At 37.7% G+C, this 11,154-nt stretch overlaps 1 protein-coding gene across 1 annotated transcript; it reads right to left on the bottom strand.

Moving 5' to 3' along the window:
- Nucleotides 1-10,236: 10,236 nt before the first annotated feature.
- On the bottom strand, nt 10,237-10,814 carry LOC142178387 (secreted RxLR effector protein 161-like). Its single transcript, XM_075247728.1, has 2 exons — nt 10,764-10,814; nt 10,237-10,644 (listed from the first exon to the last, which is right to left on the bottom strand). Exons 1-2 carry the CDS (start codon nt 10,812-10,814, stop codon nt 10,237-10,239), a joined length of 459 nt encoding a protein of 152 aa, XP_075103829.1.
- Nucleotides 10,815-11,154: the final 340 nt, after the last annotated feature.

An 11,154-nucleotide genomic window follows, 5' to 3' on the forward strand; every position in this document is an offset into this window, starting at 1 on the left:
TCAAAGACTTGTACCAATAAGCATAGAATAATTCTTCAAGGTTGTCCTATTTATAGATTATGAGTGAAACTTTCTCTTAAAGCCAAAACCAACTCTAAATAGAAATAAAAATTAAATTCAGTTGCGAATAAGAATGAAAACCAAAAGAGAATAAGATTAGGCCATTGGGCCTTTGGTTGGACAACATGGGCATGGGCCTAACAAACTCCCCCTTCAGCCAAGGGGCCAAATATGTCTTCAAGTAGAGGAACTATTGACAGGCTTCATGCCTGCCAATTTTCTGCAAAAGACATGCTTATCTATGAAGTCCTCATGCTGCTCCATATAAATCTCCTCATCTAAATCACCATGAAGAAAAGCAGTCTTTACATCCATTTGCTCAACCTCTAAATCTAGACTAGCGGCTAAGCCTAGAACCACACGAATAGAAGATATCTTCACAATAGGGGAGCAAATTTCATCAAAGTCAACTCCTTTCTTCAGGCCAAAATCCTAAACAAGTAACCTCGCCTTGTACCTAGGTGCAGAGGTATAGTTATCTTGCTTTACTATGAATATCCATTTGTTTGATAAAGCTTTCTTACTTTTCGGCAATTTCACTAACCCATATGTGCCATTCTCCTAGAGTGACTTCACCCCATCTTCCATGGCTTCTATCCACTAATCTTTGTGAGTATCTTGCATGGATTCATCATAATTCTTAGGTTCTCCCATGTCAGTCAAAAGTACATACTCACCAGGAGGATAGCACTTGGATATTTGCTTCTCCATTGTAGATCTTCTAAGAGAGGTTTCGGGAGAATTCGAAGTAGTTACCTGAGCAGGATTTGGTTGCTGATCAACCACAACTTCATCAACTGGAGCATCCATAACATCTACACCATGATGATCATTTTGAACTTGATCAGTATCTTCATTATTGTTTTGGGTTCGTTCATGTGCAATAGGTGCCTTAGCAATGGAAACTAGATCAATATAAACTAAGCTCTCATTACTCAGAGAATCTATCTTCTCAGCTTTGTCAATATCTTCAATAGTCTAGTCTTCAAAGAATATTGCATCACAACTTCTAATAAGTTTATTGTCAACAGGATCATAAAAACGACACCCAAACTCATCTTGACCATAACCGATAAAGATGCACTGCTTAGTTTTGACATCAAGTTTCGATCTCTCATCTTTAGGAACATGCACACAAACTTTACTCCCAAAAACTCTCAAGTGATCATAAGAAACATCTTTGGCAAACCAAACTCTGTCTGGGACATCACCATCCAAAGCAACAGCAGGAGACAAATTGATAACGTAAGCAACAGTATTAAGTGCTTCCGCCCAAAATGTATTTGGAAGTTTAGCCTCTAAAAGCAAGCACCTAACTCTCACAACTAGAGTTCTATTCATCCTCTCTGCCAAACCATTCAATTGAGGCTTCTTGGCCAGAGTTTTTTGATGACGAATTCCTTGTTCTTTGCAATAGTTATTTTTAGTTTGAGTGCCCGTATGGATTACTAAAGAACTTGGTTCTTTACCGTGTTTATTAAGCATAAAGTAAACAAGCAATAAAATGAACACAATAATTTTCACGTGAAAAATCACCCGGTTCAAAGGTGCAAAATTCACGACCTACAACATAGGATTTTCAACTCCAACTCCACTAGAACAATGAGACAAAGTGTATCAATTACAAGACTATAATTAAATACTCTCCAGTACTCCTACTACTCCTATTTGATTCACAAGTTACTCTAACTTGTAAAGCAAAATACTCACTCCAACTCACTAATTGTTTATGACACTTGATTACAACTCAATTTCCTAAAACACATTCACTAGACTGACTCGGGAAGGATACAAGGTAAGTACTCAACACAAGTAAACAACTTATGACTCTTTAGTTGATATGTGAAAGGATGGTTCGGAAATCCAAAGTCGATCCTATTTAAAATACAACTTGAGATCTTCTAAGAGTTCTATTCATAGTCAGCTTCCTCTTTGATAGGACTCCTATAGTTCCAAGGATTGCACAAGCTTTGAGACTTTAGTATGTGACTGAATAATCCATATCTTCTTGAGCAATGAACCTTATCACTTATAGTAGCCATCTTCCACCAAACTCGGACCTGGGTAACTTTGAGATAAAGTTACTGTCTTGTATAGATGTACAAGTATCACTCATAAGGAGCTGATTCTTTCTCCTGAAAAGCTGGTTCTTCAGAATAGTTCGTTGAGGACCTGGTTCTTTGAACATTTAGTCATACTTTGTTAATCATCAAAACTTCAATACTTAACAAATTCCCCCTTTTTAATGATGACAAACTTTGTACATAGCAAAAACAAATAATCACATCAAAGAACCAGATCAAAGAACCATATAGGCACAACAAGTACGATTGACAGACATGTATGTTCACAACACTTTACAACCTTATCTTCCCCCTTTTGGCATCATCGAAAACACAAAAAACAAATATTAGACATTAAGCACAGATAATGTAAGATTCAAGGCCAAACAAACTACAACACAAGCTTAAGAAAAGGCAAATAGACTAGGCTGATGATCCAATATAGTACAAAGCAGTAAAGCAGAGCAATATGAGACATTAAGTAGTGCCAAAAGAAGTCTTCATCATTAGAACCAAATAAACTAAGCATACTGCAAACTACTCAGACGAAGACAAAAAGGAACAAAAGATAAAGCATCACTAGAATAGCAAAAGAGCTAAGGACACTGAGAAGGAACAAGTTTATGGGTGAGAAGCAGAGGGGATCGAGGCTTTCATAAGGGTGGCAATCTATTGAGCATGAGCCTCCCTGTCTCTTCTGAGCTCTTCCCTAAGTTGCTTTGTTTCCTTTCTCAGCTCATTATTGTCTTCACGAAGCTTGGCATTCTCTTCAATAGCCAACTTCAACCTCTTGCTAAGTTCTACAACCCTACTGCTTCTAGGAAGAATAGCAAATCATGTGGGTCATCTAGCCTTGATTTCCTCATATCCATACTGCTTGAGGGTAACAACATCCAAAACATCATTGTGGTTTCCAAACTTAAGCTCAAGTAAGGCAATGTTGAGCTTTTCAAACAACTCAGTCAACATAAAACCATATGGCATAGCATGCTTTGGTTTGGAAGTATCTGCAACTTTTGCCATATGCTGAATCATTAGGCTAGGAATATTGATAGGTCTACCAGTGTCAAGCAACTCCATCACAACCATATCCAGCAGAGTAGCTTCATGCCTTTTCTCAAAGCTCTGAAGAATGGAGGAGTTGAAAAAATGAAACAATAACTTGTGGAAGGGAGTCATATCAGTCTTGTACACTTTCTGGGGAGCATCTAGTTCAAACTTTTGGGAGAACTTCCCGGTGACCACAATGCTAGTGTCAACATCATTGTCTATGGCTGGCCATTTCTTCTTCAAGTAATTGTCGAATCCCAAAGAGGAGATATTTAGAAGCATCCCCAGCTCCTTAGCATCAAACTCCATGTCAAAGCCCCCTACCTTACTCTTGACTACCTTCCCATCAAATGTGAAATTTGCATAGAACTCCACCACAACAGGAACACATACTGGGGGAAAGCTTTGACAAACATGTGCTTCCACCCCTGTAGCTCAAGTTTTTCAACCAGTTGAGCCATTCCCTTCTTATCAGTGTTCGCAAGAATCTTCCCATTTAACACTTTTCTATTCCTGAACTCTGTGAGTCGATCAACTGCAGCTGTACATTCTTTCTTGACTTACCCCTACTGGCCCTTACAGAAGAGGTAGCAGGTTTGGTGACTTTGGCACCCCTTTTCTTGGGTGTAGCAGACTTTGCTGGCAAAGCAGAGTCAGATTCATCTTCTCCATTCACCTCAACAACATGTTCCACAATTGAAACCTTTTTCTTTGGCTTCTTTGCACTTATGGACTCGTTAATGATATGTGCATCAACAACCTTTCTTTTACTCCTTATGAGAGGAGTTCTGGCAAGAGGAACCACTCATTTTCTTGTTGAGACTGCTGACTTTGTAGCTTTCACAGGGGTCTTCCTGGATTTCTTCCCTACCTCAGATAGTGGCATATCATCTTCATCAGTGCTAACTTCTTCATCTCCAGTGAAAGGAGTCAACAAAAACCTAGGTTCTTGAGCCCTTGTCTCTTCACCAATTTCTTCAGAAGGGGCTATGATAATGTTTCCAATTGTCATGCAACCCCTAGATTCCTCACTCACATTCTCCTCTTCTTACTCACTCTCTTCATCACCTCCTTCACTCTTACTTACTTTTTCTTGATCCTCACCCTTACTTTCAGAAACCTCCTCTTCTTCACTCTGATTTTCTTCTTTTGCAGAATCATTAGCCTGTTCACCTGTCTTATCCTCTGTATAACTCTCCTTCTCATCTCCAGATGCTCCCTCATTCTCACTCTTTTCTTCTTCATTGGCTATGTTTTGAGCATCATGTTCCTCGTGACTATTCACAGCTTCTTTTTCACCCCCATCATCTTCCTCATCCTTAGTCCAAATAAAGAAAAGACTATCAGAAGCCTCATTTTGCACAGGTTCTTTACTTTCTTTCCCCTCAACCACAGGCTTCACAATCGTTGTATCTACCTCTTTCCCCGGATCCCCTGCACCCTTTTCGACAATGAATTTCTCCACTGGTGGCTTTTCACTCGTGGGTGGGAGAGTATTTAGGGGAGAAACATCTATAGCAGACATCAAAATATCTAATTTGGAAGGAGGATGTTATACCTGATGTCGCACCCTGTTTTCTCGCGAAAGCGGGTTTCGACATGTGACAACTCTTTTAAAGAAAGGTTAAAAGAGAAGATTCTCCACCTAATAATTTTTAAGGTGCGTTAGGGTACCTCTTTGCAAATAACTCTGTTTGACTAGTACGTGTCACCAAAGACCAGGTAAGGGCTCAAATTACCTCAAAGAGAAGGTGTTAGGCACTCCTCAAGGTCCACAATTGTGGGTTCCGGCCGAATTTTAAACTATGTGGATTATGTGATTAGGCTAGGTGATCAAACAAAGGAAAATATAGAAGTCGAAGAGTTTTATCATAACACGTGAGAATCGGTACAAATCTTTAATGATTACAAGGATACAACTACATTGGTCTATGTTAGACTACTAAATGTAAATAACAAGTATATAAAGAAAAAGTGGGGTCCTAAGTTTTTTAGCCTAAAGGATTACCCCATGCAACATAAATAATACTTCGTAACTCCCTTAAGGTCAGGAGTTGCTCATATTATTCAACGGGCATAGACTATCATCTCCTGCTACCCAATTACTATGTTGAAGTTGTTACCTAAAGTCTCTCTAATTCAATTCTAAATCGTACTCTATGTGTGCACTACCTGTCCCATACCTGTGGTCCAGGAGGCTTTGGACCTCTATTTGGGTGGTTCTAAACTTTACCTAGGTTGCTCAAAATGATAAAGCTAATCCCGCATTCAAAACAAGTACGACTGCATATAATAGCAAAGAGTGGCTCATGTTAGCCTCCACACATAACGACAAAGCACACAAATAAGTTCCAGGCTACACAGTAGACAATTTTCAGATTAAGACATATTTGAGTTGTTAAGTCCTATGGGCATGATTTCTATATGATTCTGATTTCAAGCGTCGTACATGCAGTGTTGCTGTCCAAATTAACTAATTTGCACATTACGGATGTTATAAAACCTATAGACATGATTTCTAAGTTGTTTGAGCAACAAGCAGTGAGAGCTATTAGAAAACTTGGCATTACCAACGTTTAAGTCTATAGACATGCTCTCTAGGCAAGTAACAATATCCTATAGGCAAGGTTTCTAATGGTTGGTAGCTGAACTCGATTTTGTCATACTTATCCTATAGGCATGCTATCTTGGCGGGAGTATAATAAAACAACAGAAGCAGCCTATTAATTAATTAGTTACGACCCTATAGTCATGGATCTAGATGAGCATTAACAAAGGTATGTATTATTACAACCCCATAGGTATGCTATCTAATAATCATATAGATAGTCATGTGAGCAGGTAAAACATTTAGTCAAACAATCATGCTTTTGAATAATGTATAGGCATTTAGGCAAGTTAAGTGAAGTGTGTGATTTTCTATAGGCATGCTTTCTACTAGTGTGCAGAAGTAGAGCAAGTTAAACAAGATAGAAAATAAAGCACATGGACCTTATAGGCATCTTCTCTACCCTTTATGCAAGAATAAAGTACGCCCATTCCCCAATTTCACTAATGCCCCAATTATTCATTATTACAAGTTATAGGACTAAAATGGAACAATACAAACTCAAAGATGACAAAATACAGACTGAAACAAATACAAGCCTCATTAAACAGTACATGCCCACTATAAAATAACCTAGTGAATTTCTGGGCCTTCAGTAGCCTCACCAACCAACAGACCCAAATCTCAGGCTCATAAGGACAGTAGAATCTTCCTGAATCCAATGCCCATGTCCAACAACACATATGGCTAAACACCAGAAATGGATGCCAAACTTAACCATACAGGTGACAAACCGCTATTAATTAAACAACTTTTCACGCTTAACTTCTAAAGCTGTAACTAACAGCAGTTCTAGCCAAAGCACATAGACAAGATCACATGAAATACTGACAAGTTCACAAGGCAGGTTCATGCTAGTGTTCTCAGAAACAAATCTAAAGTAATAGGATTGACCATCATGGGATAGTGAACTATTCCTAAAGAGTTTCAAAAGTAAAATGATTCAGAATTAGCCTAAAAGAACTTTAGACATAAGATTTAAACATGAAAATCTAATAGAGTCATAGACAAGAACAAGTAGAGCATAGCCTTCACATGAAAGTTTTAACATGAAGGCCTAGTAAAAACAACATAACAGAACAGGTTCATGATCGAGCAATTACTTAGTTGAGAATGAGAAAACTTTAACATGTTGAGCATCGGTCATGATACCAAAGTTCAGAAACAATATCAGAACTCATGATAGGTGAAAATATATCAACTCTAGATTAACAGGACATGCAGATACTAGGTCTTGATAACATACAAGAGAAGGGGCTAGATATTGCATCTCATTCTAAAGGTCTTTAGGCAATATTAAATAGCACTGGATTGAACAAATCAGGGAGCACACGTTAAGTAGGAAGAAAGCATATTTGGCTAATCAACGTGATCAAGAAATCACTTCTAGGAAAGCATTAAGTTATACATAAATGATTTAACATGAATTAGAACATATTCTATGCACAAATTGATTTATCACAAGAATTCAGAACAGGGTAGAAGAGAAACTCAGGACAAGCAGTAGATGTAAGCATTCAGACACACACAAGAACACCAAGCTAGACATGCTTAAGAAAGCTAGAATCAGAGTTAGAATTTAGACTAGTTTAGATGCTAGAAAAATATAGAATCATGAGAATAACTTCAGAGCAAATGGGCTACAAACAGAGATGACATAGTAGCATATTGATTCACAAAAGTCTCAATGACATAGATATACAGAGCAATAACACACACAAATAGAGAATGAAACTGCAAAGGCCAAAGGCACTTACCAGTTACAAATTAACGAACAAGCAAATGAGAAGAGCAATTTCTAGAAGTAATTCAATTTACAGTATCAAAGAGCAGCAGAATCCCCAAAATCCCAGTGCGTCAGAGTTCCCAAGGGTCTCAAATGAACCTTGGGTAGTGCTCGCACTGAGAAAGAACACAATCGAATTCGAATGGCTTTGGCTTTCAGCCGGCCAAGGTCTCAAATTTCAGAGTATAATGAGTGAGAATGAGAGAATAATGCAGTGATTAAGGTCTGTTAAAAGGGAAAATAAGGAAAGAAAATCACATGCAATCGATACTAGAACCAGTGACGGAAAAAATTGAAATTTCAAACCCTAGTTCGATGGAAATCAAAGATTGGCCGAAGATCTTGGTAAATCGGACCCATATAACCTGGTAGTGAGTGTACATAGACGAAGTATCGTCTAAGTCTCAAAGGTAAAGACAATTTCCCTTTATTCAGAGACTGGTATTTGTCAAAAGTGAGGCAAATACTGAGTAACACCATAATCTTGTAAGTAGCAATGAGGTAACGCGTAAAAGGTAAGAGAATCACAGAAGGAATCCTTGATTTGATCGGATTCGGGGAAGATTTGGGGAGGCGGCTAGGGTTTGGGAAGTGAGGGATGGGTTTGAGAGCGTATAGAGGCGGCTGCTAAGGGGAAATGGGTTAGGATTTCAGGGTTTGGTTAATTAAAAGAGCTTGGGTGAACGAGGGCCGTTGATCTTGAGAGATCAACGACCAGGATTTAAAGGATGAATGGGGTGGGTCGTTTAAATAGGTACCGACCCGGTCAAATTAGAGGGACGTATGTCTTGGGCTCCGTGAGACTTAATGGAGATGGGCCAGCTGTTTTGGGCCTTGATTTGGTCCAAAATTAGCTTAAAATTGGGCTACAATTTAAATACACGAAATTCATTAAAATATAAATTATAAAAAATGACTAATAAATAATAAAAATATTATTCGTGCAGTACAATAACAACTTAACATTATAAAAATATAAGAAAAGCTATTTTGATATAAATAATATAATAAATACAATTATGTATAGAATATAGGCTATTATTGTAAAATTATATAAAATATAGCTTTAAAATACAAATATAATTATATAAAAATAAAGTAGAATATTATGAGACACATATATGGATGTAAATAATAAATTCGGATGATTGAATCATCACAAAATAATTTAGAGGGTAATCAATACATATTCAAGTAATTTAAATACAAAAAAATCAATTTTAAAGCTTTTAGAGATTATTAAAAATTATAGAAAATAATTGTATGACTCTTGTAAATTGCTAATGATGCAGGAATGGTATTTTTAAACATATATGATATTTATAAAAATATGAGGGCAAAATTAGGTAGCAACACCTGATCAGTAGTAACTTTCACTGATTTCCCAGAACCACAGATTCCTTGGCTACAGTGTCTCCCTGCGTAGCAGCATCATGCACTTTCTTGACAGATTTTCTTAAATTGGATTTGACCTTTGTTGACTTAGAGGTATTTTTCACAGGAAGCTCAGGTGCATGGGTATTTGTGTTTGGAGGAGGGGATATAATGGAGGTGGGAATGATGGGAACATCATGAACAGTAGGAATATGGGATGATGATGTAGGTATAGTAGAGGATATCAAAGGAGAATGAGCAGGTGTGGGTATGGGTTCTGTTGATGACTGGGCATTTGTCTTCGATTTAGGCTTCAAGATTTTGGGTTTTGCTTCAGCCTTGGTTGATGGTTTAGCTTTAGAGGGTGTTTGACTGGCGTTAGGCATGGTGATCAGATGAGAGATTCGAAGAAGAGAAACAGAGAATTAGTTTTTGATAATTGCTTTTGATTCTTGCTTAGGGTTTGAGAGAAACAATGAAGTTAGAGAAGCTGATCATAAGAGTCTTTTAAAGACGTTACTCCTGATTTGACTGGAAGAGAGAAGGTGACCGAATTTGAGTTCTAACGGGACTCTTATAACGATTACTTTGACTATTAGGATTTTAGGAGTAATTGATCTCTAACTGCACTAGGATTCTCCCTTACTCTTTGACTAGAAGACGATTGGAAGTGATGCCAACAGAATTAAAAGTCTGAGCATAGAAAAATTTTTAGAATATAAAGTCTTAGTGACTTAAAACAGTATGGCACGTACCCGAATCAAAGAACCAACCCTTAGCAACTCCTTATTTGTTTCTGCAATAAAACTTCAACACTTCATATTAGTATCATGCAGCACAGTTATCAGCCAGAGTTTTAGAGCAAGTGTGTGAGCTTAATACAAGCACAAAGCTTAATCAAGCACATTGTACTTAATTAACTACATCTTATTATGCATTTTCTAACCAATCATCGAGATTCAACTTAGAGGGAGGAGTTGATTTGACCTAGTTCTAGTTTATTTCTTTCAAAGTGATCCCTACTCAGAGCTTTAATAAAAATATCAGCAATTTGATCTTCAGTTTTACAAAAGTTAATTGAGATATTCTCCTTTTCAACATTGTCTCTGAGAAAGTCATGTCTAGTGTCAATGTGCTTGGTTCTCTTATGCTGGCATGGATTTTTAGCAATGTTTATGGCACTGGTGTTATCACATAAAATGGGAACACAATAAACAAATATACCATAGTCCCTTAGCCGTTGTCTTATCCATAGAAACTGAGCACAATAGGATGCTGCTGCCATATATTCAGCCTCAGATGTAGATAAGGACACTGAGTTCTGCTTCTTGGTTCCCCAAGACACCAGACAAGAACCTAAAAAAATGAGTTATTCCTGAAGTACTTTTCCTGTCAATATGAAAACCTACATAGTCAGCATCAACGTAACCAACTAGATCAAAGTTGTACCCTCTGGGATACCATAGACAGAGGTCAGGGGTCCCCTTGAGATATCTTAGTATCCTTTTGACAGCCTTCGGGTAGGATTCCTTGGGATTTGCCTGAAATTTTGAACATAATCCCACACTAAGCACTATATTAGGCCTTCTTGCTGTGAGGTACAACATTGACCCAATCATTCCTCTATATAGTTTATGTTCCACACTTTTCCCTTCTTCATCAAGGTTCAGCTTTGTTGCAGTTGCAATGGGTGTGTCAATGGACTTAGAGGAATCCATGTTGAACTTCTTCAGTAGTTCTTTGATATATTTGAGCTGATATATCATGGTTCCAGTAGGTGTTGCTTGATTTGTAGCCCCAGAAAAAAGTTTAATTCACCCACCATACTCATCTCAAACTCATTTCCCATCATCTTAGCAAATTCCTTGCACATTTATTCATTGGTAGCCCCAAAGATAATTTTATCCACATACACTTGCACAATCAGAATATTCTTCCCTTTACTCCTTAGAAATAGAGTGTTGTCCACCTTTCCTCTTGCAAAGTTGTTGGCTAAGAGGAATTTTGAGAGCCTTTCATACCAAGCTCTTGGAGCATGTTTCAGTCCTTAAAGAGCTATATCCAGTTTGAAGACATAGTCAGGAATTCTTCACTTTCAAACCCATGAGATTGTTTGACAAACACTTCCTCCTTAGGTAACCATTCAAAAAGGCACTCTTTATATCCATCTGATATAAAGTGAACTCCATAAGTGCAGCAAAGGCTATCAGCAT

Source organism: Nicotiana tabacum, chromosome 24 (genome assembly GCF_000715075.1).
Source record: "Nicotiana tabacum cultivar K326 chromosome 24, ASM71507v2, whole genome shotgun sequence".
Taxonomy (NCBI): domain Eukaryota; kingdom Viridiplantae; phylum Streptophyta; class Magnoliopsida; order Solanales; family Solanaceae; genus Nicotiana; species Nicotiana tabacum.